At 36.1% G+C, this 14326-nt stretch overlaps 1 protein-coding gene across 1 annotated transcript; it reads right to left on the reverse strand.

Annotated features, from left to right (window-relative positions):
* Positions 1 to 17: 17 nt before the first annotated feature.
* Positions 18 to 13572, reverse strand: XI-I (myosin). The gene is made up of 39 exons (XM_048118575.2): positions 13190 to 13572; positions 12853 to 12996; positions 12009 to 12154; positions 11759 to 11915; positions 11363 to 11421; positions 10401 to 10557; positions 9909 to 10058; positions 9688 to 9824; positions 9225 to 9371; positions 9022 to 9123; positions 8784 to 8841; positions 8578 to 8679; positions 8245 to 8282; positions 8017 to 8143; positions 7741 to 7914; positions 7507 to 7638; positions 7073 to 7182; positions 6749 to 6809; positions 6461 to 6638; positions 6097 to 6302; positions 5531 to 5650; positions 5320 to 5418; positions 4784 to 5005; positions 4255 to 4394; positions 3970 to 4081; positions 3752 to 3799; positions 3590 to 3679; positions 3252 to 3422; positions 2914 to 3066; positions 2490 to 2666; positions 1995 to 2132; positions 1842 to 1912; positions 1664 to 1763; positions 1525 to 1581; positions 1388 to 1444; positions 1201 to 1281; positions 717 to 802; positions 301 to 449; positions 18 to 225 (listed from the first exon to the last, which is right to left on the reverse strand). The coding sequence occupies exons 1-38, from the start codon at positions 13307 to 13309 to the stop codon at positions 326 to 328; spliced, it is 4551 nt and encodes a 1516-aa protein (XP_047974532.1). The 5' UTR covers positions 13310 to 13572; the 3' UTR covers positions 18 to 225; positions 301 to 325.
* Positions 13573 to 14326: the final 754 nt, after the last annotated feature.

Below are 14326 nucleotides of genomic sequence, written 5' to 3' on the forward strand. Positions count from 1 at the left end.
TATGAAAGCAAGTAGCATTAGATGAATACAATATGCTTCATTTAACAACAAGATTGATAATGTACATTGCTCAAAAAGGGCCAAAGCTTGGACAAAATTATACTCTAGCTTTTCGAGCAAAATTGCTACCTAAAATCCTTTGTACAAACAAATCCAACATCCTAACCTACACGTAGCGGTCGGGCCTACATCGTTTACAGGAAGGCGAAAACCAAGGTTTGCACACTGCAGTGGGTTTAGCGAATCAGCAACAAGGAACAGACTAATAAACAACCATGCGAGGAAAAGACGAGCACTTACAGCAATGCAATGTTTGGTGGGCCTTTTACTTCACAGCCTGCAGCAGCAGCTGCGCAGAAGGGTATTCAGAGAAGAACTTTGGAGGCTCTATATCCGAAGGTTCAATTGCAGGAATCGCCATATATACATCTTCGGTGGAGAATGGAATGCTACAAGAAAGACCATGCTTGTGCTTAGGAGTTAGGAAATAAACAAGATAAGAAAGATCCAAAGAGAAACAGAAGAATCGCTGGTGGAGTCGTGACATGCAAAAGAAGATATAGTTAGGTATCCCAATATTTGATTGGAAGAATGCTAGCAGGAAAAGGTAGATTAGATGAAACTGAGAAACAGATCTAACTCATATTGCAAAGGCTGGTAGAATATAAGATATTTAGTCTGATTGCCATGCAAATCACATTCTTAACACGCTTTACCTCAGGTCATCATCCAATAAAAATGAATTTGATGATGTTGTATTCTGGGAATCCTTGTTTACTATCTCCCTCATCTGAGATACCACCTGCGAAAAGCCAACCACAAGGAAAAAGTTCAGTGTAAAAGACCTTATGTGATCAATATTTGAGTCGATCAATGCAAACAAATTATAAAAGAAAAGGTGGAGAGCCGATGATTTGCTTAGAGCTACTATCTTCCTGGCACTTCAAGTTTAAAAGTGTACAAGAATATGGGGTAAAATGTGGACATCAATTCATCTCATGAAAAATTACCCACTAGAGGGCATGGAAGCATGACTCAGATAATGTAGGTAAGGAAGCATGACTTGAGAAAAATGAAGCATGACACAGATAGACCAGGTTTCTTTCTAACATATAATCATTATAGACACCAAACTTGAAATTAGAATGAAAAAAAGTTTGTAAATTTGGATAATTCTGTATTTCCATGCAGAGCACTTGCCTCATTTGACACACTCTGAGTCCCATACTTATCATCCCAGTACATTGTGCTTATTCGATAGATTTGCCGCACTGTCAATTTCTGGTAAAAAAAATTAAAAGGGAAATATAGTCAGCAAAGGACCATAGAAGTGAACCAGATTAGGAAAAAAGGCAACACTGCATAAGCCATCTAAATGAAGCCCTACCGGACAGAGATCCTGTCTTATCTCATCCAAAGATTTCTTCCTCTTCTGATGTATTACCTATTTAATCAAAAAATATATCAGTAACTATATCCTCAAGGATCAACATCGCTAGAAAATGCAGAACTATATGTGTATACCAAGAATCCAACAGCCTGCCTAATGTAATTCAACTCATGCCAAGAAGTTCCTGCAAACTGCATACTGAAATGGCTTAGAATACAAGAAGTAAAATTCATTTTTCGCTATAGATGCAATCAAAGAAAATGACATGAATACCTCCTCCGTTGCATTGACTATCCATTTTTCCAACTCAGCCAGGCCAGATTTGACATATTCACCATTTGTGAATGTGCAGCATTCACGTCGCAGCAGCAAACTGTCAATTAATTAAAATTGATGATACCCTCATAGAATGAACAACTCTACTGGCAAACATCAAAATAAGATAAAATACCTGTTGAATAATTGTATATTGATGAAGGAGAAAACCTGTGTGGTGAGCTTCCGGATAAAAAATGATGGAACCTGGGTGTTCACCAATTTACTAGCAATAAGCAAATAAGTTAACTGAGAGGAAGGGAGTTGCAAGGATTAGAGTGCAGCTTACATAGTTTCCACGTAATCGACTCATCAGCGAATCCAAGAAAGTGATGATACTATCCCACTCACTGCTTGGTGATTGCTGGGGAGCATTGCCAGGTGATCTGGAAGACTTGCCACCATGAACTCGCTGGTTTTTTGGTGCCTGTTTAAAGGATGGCAAACGTAAGATGCAAATACAGAAGCCATAATCAATGTAGTTTGATGCACCAAATTATGACATCAACGTAAGTGGTCTGAGTCAGATGGTTAATTCATTTTAAAAACACTTTTGAGTAAACTTTTGGCCATCAAAACACTCTCCAACAGTTAATTCATTTTCAATCCCAAATTGTCAAAGTGGTCTGAGTCAGATGCCATTTGAGTAAAGGATATATATAGTTGTTCTCAGAATATAGTTGTTCTCAGATGAACCAGAAACCAAGCATCAAATGTGAAATCTATTATGCTACAACTTTAGATTTGAGTGCAGAGAGAGAGAGAGAAAGTAAAGACCAACTACCTGAATGCATTGGCCCAACAATGGAGATATTTCTTTCTTCAAATTATCACGTATCAAACCGAATATCTTCTCCACACATGCAGTCAATTGTTGTTTAAATAATATAGCAGGATACTTAGCTTCCATATGGGATAAACCATCATCCAAAGCATGATATTTGAAAGATGACCTTGGGCCCTATGAAGAATTTAGAATCCTCTGTCAGTTTCAGAATAAGCAAGTATGACTTATATCTGTATAATAGAAGACAGATCGAATATATTTGAGCCACATAAACAATAGTTCAAAGCACATCCTGGATGCTACACATTTCATACTTCAAACTATGCAAATTAATTAAATATAAGAAGATGCCAGTTTTAAGGACGGTCTAAGACTACATATCTATAAACCTAGAAAAACTGAGGCCCATCAGCCAACTTACTTGCATGAGTCTCCCATTAATCCCTGCTGACCCTGCAGAACGTTGAGAACCAGATGTCAAGAACCCATTGGACCGCAGGTTTCTTTGCAGAAGGCATAAAAGGGCAGATGCATTAGATAACCAGTATGGCAAAACAGCATTCTCATCTCCCTCCTGAAATAATAAGATAATAACTTTATCACCCATGTGATCACGATATCACCAGTTCTAGTATGGGAAAATATCTAAATACAAACTCATCGCTCACATGGCATTCAAACATAAACTAAGGAACTATTTATCGTCTTGCTGAAAAGAAATACTCGAATGCAATAAGATTTACAAGTCAAAAAAGTAACCTTCAATTCATCATTGATGCTCTCAATGATGAAATCAAAAATAGCAGTCCTCTCAGATTCAAAGGCATGCCAATGGAGGAGGCATTTGTAGATAATACAAGCAGCTACTGGTTTTCCATCTTTGAAGCCCACATTTTCTTTGATGCATCGTGATATGATATCTAAGTTCCCCTGCAACCATCATACAGCATAAATGGCACATACATACAACTTTATGAATAAAAAAGGCCTAATAGCTAAAGATCCATTCTTGTGTAAGCCATATCATCAGTGGCCCAAGCAAAATCACACTACTAGAAACGGTGTCATGCAAAATAACAATTACATAGAAGAAAAACCTGATTCTTTTCAATTCCTGACTTTGCTCTGCGGCTGTCTGTAAAGCCATGTGAGATGGGTGCAATAATTTTGGATGGAGTGGGTGATTCCTGCAAATTAAATAGCAGGGACTCAGCATAAATTTAGCTACTTATCACATGATAAATGGGACAGAAACTTACATAAGATTTCTGGTCAGTGGATGAAAGAGAAAGGGCATTGGAGATTTTCTGTTCCAAAGGGAAAAGGTAAATTAGAGCATTTTGATTGCTATAGCTCTGCATAAATGTGATGCTAATATGGAAGCTTAATTAGTTTTAGTGATGTATGCCTGTTAGCCTCAAGAATAATTTTACAACGGTTAGTAGATGAGGCTGATGAAGAGCTGAAGACTGCTTACATCAACGAAAGGTTTGGCAAATCCTGCCCGATTGGTTCTTGGAGTTACGGTTAATGTCTTCTGGCGCAGGATATGATTCTCATTCTCTAGGTTCGATAACTTTTCTTCCATGCTGATGCAACAGAATCAGACAAGTTTATAACCAAACAACAGAAAGTCAAAACTATAACAGGTGGTTTTTTCAGCTACAAGTCTTTTGCAAAATAAAAGGTAGTGCTTAGATCATTCTGTTAGCAGGTTTCTTCTGGGAATAAAGGTGTCATTACATGCTATAGAATTCATTACCTCCGCAGATTTTGTTGGAGTTGTAAACATTTATTTCCCACTTCCTGCAACTTCGTGACAGTACTATTTGCATCTTCTTTGGTCCGGGCAAGTTCAGACTCCAGCATTGAGTTTTTCTCTTCTAATGCAGCAAGGGAACTCTGGAAAATATAATTGTAGTCAATGAGTTTTAACGGAAAAATTCATTAGCTAGACTTTTATACTAGTATCTTCATCTACGTGCCAGGAAAGTATAGAAGATGGGAGACAAGGAGAATTTGTTATGATTTGAGGCAAACAAGGGGATATCACAGCCAAGATGGGAAAATTATTCGTTGAATGATTTGTTTTACCAGAGTCATGGCATAAAACTCAATTTTTGATAAGCATGCACAAACACTAGATGTGCTAACCACTAGAAAGTGGATTGAGTTCTTATCTGCTAGTTTATGGATAATTCTTCAAAATCAAAGATGAGGGAACAAATACAATTGCCAGAGGAATACAGTGGATATTTAAAATTCAAAGAAGTATATTTCACGAAAATTACCTTTAAAACTGAGTTTTCATTCCGCAGTTTGCTTAAAGAGTCTGTTTCTCTGTCAAAGGCAGATTTTTCTTTAGCTGAGGAGTCAATCTGTCTCTGTAGGACCATGTTCTTATTGTATTCATTAAGAGCTCTAAGTTTTGCTGCATCTAGTTCCAATATGAGGGACTCAACAGTCTTCTGAAGCTTTGAAATTTCAACTGATTTCGCATCTTCATTGGATGCCTGCACTTCAAATAAGCTGTTAACAAGCGTGGTGGTGGAACAGATTCCAAGAACATATAAGAAAACAACAGGAACTACGCAAACATATGTAGAACTTAGATGCATGAAAGTGAATCCTTTAACCATTTGGAAACCCAGGTATGCAATAAAATCAGAGAAAATAGAAAATACAAATACATGGAACCAGATACAAAAGTATCAAACTGCACATAATGTTCTCCAAATCAGATAATAATAATAATAATAATAACCAAACTGAAAAGGTAATAATATTTTAAAGAGTGCATAAATTTGATCCTTGTGTAAACATATACCCGCATTTTTTTCTCTAGTTGCAATCGCCAAGTCAGATCCTCCAACTGCTTTTCTAGCTTGCCTTTTGCTAAACGTAATGCTCCAGTCTCATTAGCCTCCTACATAAGAAATAATTCAATGCATTAGCATGGAATACATAGATATTCGTCTGCAAATTATGAGCAATGATGGAAATTGTTGCCTTTGTAAGACAGAACAACACAAACTCACCTTTTTAAGCCTTCGAAGTTCTCTTTTTGCCAACTTTCGCCTCCAAAGACATTGAATCGCAATGATATTATGTTGACGATTACGATAGATAGAGCGGATCTTGCACATCCTCCAATGAGCCTAACACAGAAGCCAATGGTCAGCTAGACCATACCAGAAAGAGGGAAAGGCAATTAAGAATACAAAATGAGCGAGGGAAAAAGAATGTCGCATTCAGCATTATAATCGCACTCCATATTCAGTCTTAACTAATCTACAAAATCTTTTAATATTGATCAGTACACCAAGAAAATATTCTTCTGTGTAAGATAACCCTAAAAATTCTAAGAACATCATCTATATTAAGTAACTTTGTTAATTTTTTAAATAACAGATAGAATGCAGACATTTGTGTATCTCTTACATAAGACATAAAAGTTTTAACATGCAGACATTCAAAAGTTAAAACACAGTTCACTTCTGAAGCTTACAGAAAAAAGATCACTAGAAAGATTTCCATGCATTTCAGATACAACAAAGGAAAAAAACTAAAACAAGAGGAACAAAACCCAACAATAAGCAGGTACCTGAATAACAGTGGCAGCCTTGCCTTGTTTTCTATACAAAAACTTCTGGCGAGTTGAGAAACAACGGATACTAGACTGTATGAGTATAGAAGCAGAATGAAGTTGCATATATGAATGCCTGAAAAAACAGGATCGAAAGTATTTCTGAATTATGATGGCAGCAGCTGTATCACGCATGACAGCGAAATTATTTCGAGAAAGATGACCTGCAGCAAAATTAAAATCAGTCAACTTGATAAAATAGAGGTACCCAAATAATAAGCGCATAATTAACTACAATAATGAGAATAGATTAGCAACTTGAATAAATAATGTGATGATGCAATATGTGAAACGGAGTTACTTTCTAAGAATGAGAATATACCTCTACAACATGCTTGTAGAGAAAGTGCAGCAGCGCGCTTCGTAACGAAGTCCCTGCGAGCAAGGAATGTTCGCAGGCGACCCTGAATGCGCTTGACTGCAGCATCCAAAACCTCAGCTCGGCGTGAATCTAGTATAGCAATCTGGCCAGCTCTAAGAAAAACTTTTCTTTTACCCAACTGCAAAACACATTCAAACTATGCTAAGTATTGTAACAGATATAGAAGAAGATTAGGAAAACTACAAATGCATAATGTAAAATTTCAGGCTGAAACTTCACACAACAAACCTGATAGTTCTCAAGCCCCAGCCTCTCAAGTATTTTTTCGGTAATGGTTTTATCATCATAACTGAAATAAAAAAAAATCATGTAAAATGCAAAGTATAATCAGAAGATATATTAAAAGTAAATGTTATAATCAAAAGGAATAGTCCAAGAAGCAGCGTAATTTATAGCCAGATAAAGCATAGAGCAATGCCAGATACATGACAATGAAAAGACCAAATAGGCAAATGGTCACTGTTCAAAATTCTGACACTGAATTTGATCTTTGTTACGAAAAAAGCAGACTGCAAGGTTAAACGTAGATGAATAGGACTCTGAGAATGTTACCCAATATCCATGATATCTAAGCAAATTATCCCGAATCGGTCCACAAATTCATGATATGTCTTGCGTGTGGGATATCCTGCCAGGCTTATACGAACAGCTTCTAATACACCCTGCAGAAAATCAGAAGAATTTATTATGACTTGCTAAAAGAAAATGCCTCTTCTACTAGGATTATCCTTATTGTTCACAATCCTGGTTATCCAGAAGCAATTCTAGCACACACATGAAATAGAATCATAGGATGACTAAAATTTTCCACAGGGTGTTCATAATTTTACACTGGATTAGCAAACATATTTGGAGACTGGAGTATATGCTTGATGACCCACAAAAAAGAATCACCTTCTCAAGATCCAGAGACATTTACACTTAAAAAAACATAAAAGAAGGCTATGTCCATTAAATTGTTAGATACATGTAAAAGTTATACTGACCCCACAGCGCAGCTGGTGTAAGATGCTCGAGTTCTCAAATCTGTTAGGCTTATTTAGTGAATTTGGCTTCACGCATCGAATGTAGTGAGGCTCAGTTGAGCTGAGTGTTTCCATGAGAGCTTGGAGTTGTTGCTGCAAGCACAGTGGTAAATTTGTAAGACAGAACTACAAATCAGTTGGAACAATAAAAGCATATCTAGAGTTCATAAGTAATTCAGTAAACAGATTCGGTACCTTAAACCGAGAGGCCACTGATGAAAACTTGTATGATGATCGAGAAGATTCTTCAGGTAAAGGTGGAAAGAGACCAGCTATGAAAGGGCATCTGGAAGAGGCTAATAAGTTGCAATGTTCGACCACAACATAATCACGATTTTTGTCAATAAATGTCTCCGTTTGATAGTTCACCTAGTGAAGTGACACACAAAAAGGAAATTGACAATGCATGTTAATATATAGGAGACTATATGAACCTGTTAATAAAGGGTACATTTTTCACAATACACATACCTTGCCAGCATAGTGAGAGATGGTAAAATCTGTTTCAGAAAATTTGGCTTTCTCTAGGCGTCGGTGGGATCGGAAATTCTGGAATAGCTTGTTTGAAAATGTCTCATGAGTTGATTTTGGAAACATGCTACAGATATTGGCGCAAATGAAATATGGAAAGGTGAGAACTGAGAACCAACAAGCAAAGAAAAATAAGACATGAAAGACTAGAGAGAAAATTGAATATACCAAGCTTCATCAAGAAGAGCAATTATGCCTATTGGTTTCTGCAGAAGGACATTCCCGTTCAATTAGACCAAATGTAAGATAGGTCATGCTCAGAGTAAAAGAAGAAGAAATAAATTATTTTGCTTGGCTGGCAGATAAACTATACTGTTCTTTTCAATAACCTCAGATTCTTATTTGGTAATTGCAAGTTACAAAACATGATTCATTTTATGGAAAAACATTTGTTTACAATTTTGCAAAAGTCTGCATCTCCTTTTATGAGGATTCTAAAACATTAACGAATACCGTAAATGCAGAGAAGATTAACAACACATACAAGATTGCAGAGAATACCTTCTCTATCAAATCCAGAACATCTTGATTGTCAATAAATTCAATGTAGCTCCAATTGATTTGTTCCTTCTGATACTCTTCCTGTTCCATCTTAAACACATGCTGCAAAACATCCCCAGCAGAAAAATGATAAAAACTAGATCAACAAGGAGGTTCCAGTTAGAAAGTGTAATTGCTAAAAATAGCACCATAACACCTCAAATCACCTCATTAAAATGTTGTTGGAGCTTCTCATTTGCAAAGTTGATGCAAAATTGTTCAAAGCTGAGTAAATGGGACAATTGTTAATCAATAAGTTATGAGAGTACGCATAGAGACAATTTAATATGACAGCACATCGAGAGAGTGACTTGTATACATAATTCAAAGAACAACGAAGGACAAGAGTGCACTTCCAGTTACTTGATAATGAATGGGCTTGGATCCAACTTCCAAATATTTTACCTGTTTATCTTAAAGCATTCAAATCCATAAATATCCAGGACTCCAATTTGTAACTTAGACTCATGATCTTGTCCGACAGATCTGTTGATCTTATCAACAAGCCTGAAACAAAGATATATTTTACCTTAAGATTACAAGTTTTATAACCAAGAACAGATGGGCCAGGTGGCTCATTTCGAACAAGTCTTAAAACTAAACCAGACCAGTCAAATAGCCGAGAATAAACAGTCTTGGCCAATGCATCCCGGCCAGCTACAGCAGCATTACAGTCCAGTGCTTTGACAATTATCCCCTCACGGGTTTGAATGGAACGTGTTGTAAGTGTGGCCAGCAAAAGATTAATATCACACCTGAATCAAAAGAAAAGTCCACTGAAGATTAAAATCGTGTCAGAGTTAAAAGAAAAAAAAATTGAAGCTAGAAGAAATGTAGAGACTTTTTGATAAGCAAATTAGCCAATTTCAACAAATAAATGAAGGTACAAGTTAAGAGGGCCAAATATGGAACTTAAGGCCTACATAAGCACTAGAAATTGTCAGGTAAAAAAGGGTGGAGTAGATCAAGGAATCAGGATTCTGGAGAACAAGCAAAAGCTACAAATGGGGAAAAACATAAATCTATCAATCAGCTATCCATAGAGGCAAAAAATTGCTGGAAGAGACAAACCTAAAGAGCTCAGCAGCCATTTCCAAATGGAAATTGGACTTCTGATCCTTGACGACCGAACTATCATGCTCTTTTCCAGGAGAAAACTCTACATTTCCAAGATGTAGAATTCCAGCCAAAGTTCGAAATATTGATTCCTGGTTAAACAGTAAAGAACACGTCAAAACCAAGAGTTGCACTATTGAGGGTGTGACAAAAAACAGAAACTTCAATTAACATACCTGTTCATCATCACTAATCCCCACAATATCCATTGCTGTTCTTGTCTTCACATATTCTTCGGCATTGTCTACCCCATCTAGCTCATAAACTTTACTCTGATTCAAGTAATGAAAGTTGCTAGGATGATCTAGCTTGTACATTTCAGCGTCCTGAACAACAGAATAGCATCCTCAAACACGGCACGTGGAGGTTGAAATTTAAGACTCAAATACGATTTTCGACTATTAATAGCAGTAAGCAATGCATATGAATAAATGTCTCTTCAGAAGTTTATCAAAGCCATAGAAAGTACAACACAATACAAGACAAGGTATAACAATCTGGAAGATTTCCATCTTCTTCCATGACACTATTCGGGACAGTTTCCCTCAATTTACCTCCGAGCTTTATATTAAGGTGAACACATCATATAGTAGATGCTTCTAGTTAGAATAACAATATATACTTTTTCTCGAAGGAAAATGTGCATGTGAAGTAACTTGGGGGAGTACCCTGCCAGATGCACACAACTGATAGAAACAGTGGTAATTTCTCTCAGGGTCAGTGATTTGAACAACACGAGACCGCTCCAGGAGATATGTTCGGATTGCAGCCCCAGAAATTCTACCATTTGAATCAAACTGGATCTCAACGAACTTGCCAAAGCGACTGCAAATCAAGAAGATAAAGCAGTCAATAATCATTTAAGGCTAGGTGTACCAAGCCACGTCATTTTATAAAGTTCAAATTCTTTCCACTCCACATTGATATAAGTTTCAATTTAAAACAAAGTGGAGTACAGTTGAATAGTCAAGCTTCATATCATTTGTTGGGAGTTTGACCACTGCATGTTTTGACTGAAATCAGATTTATAACTGAATTGGTCCAGTGGATCAGAGTCACATACTAAATACTAATCAGATAAAGCATCACTATGCAAAAGCAACATGATAATACTAAATAATGTGAAAGAAATCTGGGCTTCAGGATTGTGTGAGGGCTTAACAAGAAACTATATAGAATGCACTTAGCTCTCTTACTTAAAACCGTTCACAGGAGCTTAGCATTTGGATTGACTTTGTAAATAGTGCCGAGGAAATTCAAAGCCAAAAAGAGCGATTGCATACATTGAGCCATTTAAAATCATAAGGCAAAAGCTCATACACTAGTTTGCAGGATAAAAAATCATAAGATATTGCATTCAAGCATACTACTAGGCGGATTCCCTACTCTCAAAACTGAGATAATACAATCTGGATGAGGAAAATACTCAACAAAGTAGTGTGGTTAAAGATCCAGAAAAGACAAGAACCATGTACCGAAAGAAAATCATCACACATTGTCATATAGGATATAGCACATTCTCTACAAGAAAAGTCAGATGTTACTCAAATAAATACTTATTCCAGTAAATGAAATATTCAATGAACCATTTGAAGATATAAAATGTACTTTAAAAAGAATAGAGCAATACCTTGAATTATCATTCCTAATGGTTCTCGCATTGCCAAATGCCTCCAAAAGTGGGTTTGACTACAATGGAGAAAAACAGGTTATTGATTCAATCAGGTTGCTCCATAGACTGAAATTGAAATGGAATAAGGATTTCTTTGGAGAAGTAATGACTACGCATAGTTTCCATCACCAGAAACAAAAAAAAAAACAGACACAAAAGTAAGACATGAATAATTTTAGTTAGAACTTAAGCCATGTAATAGGGAGATGAAAAAATACAGGTTTTGATCTCAAGAGGGTTCTCATCAAGATGGGCTAAATTACTAAACATCATTATACTTATTTTGCTTTTCACTTGTATGTTCACCTAATGATACATACACTATGTAATACAATAAAACCGAGTACAGTTTACCTCCAGAACTTGCTTTTCAACATTTCTTTCATCCTCTACAGCACGGCCACCAACATAAGTGAGATATCTCATTATTAACTTTGTTGTCTCAGTTTTTCCAGCACCACTTTCTCCACTTACTAGAATAGACTGACTACGTTTCTCACTCATCATCGCTCTGTGCCGAAGGACCAAACCAATTCAAACTCAATTTAGCAAAAATAAACTTGACTGTATCCAATTGCAGCATGACAATCATAACTATACCAACCTGTAGGATGCATCAGCGACTGCAAATACATGGGGGCTCAATTCACCAAAGGGAGCTCCCTTATACTGCTCCATCATGTACATATTATATAGATGAGGAAGCTTGGTGAATGGGTTGACTGCGATCAATATGCTTCCCGTGTATGTCTAGTAGACGCATAAAGCATATATCAGTTGAAGTATAAGGATCCGTTTTGAAAAGGGATATCAACGTATGAACTGTATACCCCATAATGCAATCTCCAATAAAATCTACCAACTCAAATATAAAGGTCACTTTAACACGTTGTATGGCTATTTAAACCAAATCTATTAAGAGATCTACTGATACTTGACGATGTCAGTAGTACATATTCAGGAAAAAAAACTCCAAAAGTCAGCCACAACACAAGACAACATTGCTTGATGATCAACCATTAATATTTAATGCATCATTTTTGCATACACGATATCTTAATTAATTGATGCCATAGAACCGTTATACTCCCATAAATAGGCTATGTTCATATGTCTACATAGAAGATTTGCTTTCCAATTCACTACAAACTCCTTACTCAAAAATATCCTAACTCGTTCGCACATGACCAGTATATCGGCAGAATCGGTCAGGTACAAACTCCCCTTTCAAATATTAACCACGTTCAACAACTCCAACAAGATGAATCCAACAGCAGTCTGTAATATGAACAAATTATAGAATGTCTTCCTATACTTATAATCATTTGTCGATTTTCAACTCTTCGACTAATTCCATGACAAGCAGACTACTAACTAGCCAATTATACACCAATGTGCGATAACGCTCCTTCACATATAAACAGTACTCTCAATTTTAAGCCACTTACATAAATTTCATTAAGACCATATCTTCTCTGAAGGTTATCCAGAACACTAGGCTCATTCAAATAAGTCAATTTGGTCATATCATCCACTCCACCCAGTTCTGACTCTCCATCGCATGGCTGCAGCTTCTCCGCCGCCACCACCACCTATTTGAAACAAAATTCCACCAGCTCAATAAACAAAAAAATCAAACAATCTCCTAACAAAAATAAAAAATAAAAATCGCACTGAAGAGCTTCATCTTCAACAACAAAAACAATATTATGTACACTTCTACAGCAGAAATTACCGCAACAAACTATTAGGTAAACAAATTAAAACATACGTATATAAATTCACCTTTTTCCCGGCGGCGGTTATGACCTGCACTTGTTTCCCGACGAAATCAACAACCTCCGCCGCAGCCCAGGCCGAATCCCTGTCTTCCACCCACACTTTGAAGCCCTTCCGGAGAGCCATATTTCAGCAATTTTTGTGACTATTTTCACTTCAATTCTCATGTAATTCCAAAAGTCGGTGAACGGAAATAGCAAAGAAAATGAAGTTGCTGAGCTCTAGAGGAATTCACGAGCCCTAATTTCCATGAAATGAATTAGAGGAATTTTCAGCTTCCCGCCCGAAGATAATGGGAAAATTCATAGTCAAAAAACTCAAAATTTGATCAAAAACTGAACAGTTTTATCTCTTTTTTTTTGGCTTCTAAAATGAATAAATCTCACTGTACTATTTCTTGGAGTTTAAACAATTCTTTTATTTTTGAATTTTTTGAAACTCAAATTGTTGTTTTGCCACGTTTTTCAAAAAATGGAACTATTGAAAGAGTCCAAATTTTGAGCTTCTTATTTATGTAATTTATATCGAGATAAATAATAAAATAATTATGCTGCAAAGTCAAAATTTATTTGTTATCTCACGTTATTATTTAGTGGTTTTTTTTCTTAAACAATTACACACACAAAATTGTCGCTTTAGGATTAGATATTAATTATTCAGAAATTAAATGATGGAAAAAGACTAGTCATAGTATTTCCCTTGATTAAATAAGTATAAATATCTAATGGTGTTTTTTATTTGAAGGATAAAAGACTTGGTGGTAAAATCATCTAAATTGCTTTCTTCAACATGAAAATAGATTTTTTTTTATATTTTGTTATTCTAATTACGCATTAAAATATGTGTTGTCGAAACTATTTATGTGGAGGAAGGAAGGTATGTGTTAATTTGGAAATGTTTATTTGGGAATATAAATAATTGGAATATTAAATTTTCAAGCATTACCAAAAAATAAATGGAGAAATAGTAATGCAACTTTCGGTTTAATTCCTTAAGCAACACGTCATCTGCTCTTTCTTGGTATGTAAATTGAATGTAACGTCTCTATCATATGTTAAACAACGTGACCGTCTCTATCGCCGTTGTTTGGAAACGGGGTTTTGCTACAGCTCGGCCCGATTTGCAAAACGGCTTCCTTCTCAT

The sequence above is a fragment of the Salvia hispanica genome, chromosome 3 (assembly GCF_029641045.1).
Source record: "Salvia hispanica isolate PSC_SH4W2 chromosome 3, Shi_PSC_v1, whole genome shotgun sequence".
Classification (NCBI taxonomy): Eukaryota; Viridiplantae; Streptophyta; class Magnoliopsida; order Lamiales; family Lamiaceae; genus Salvia; species Salvia hispanica.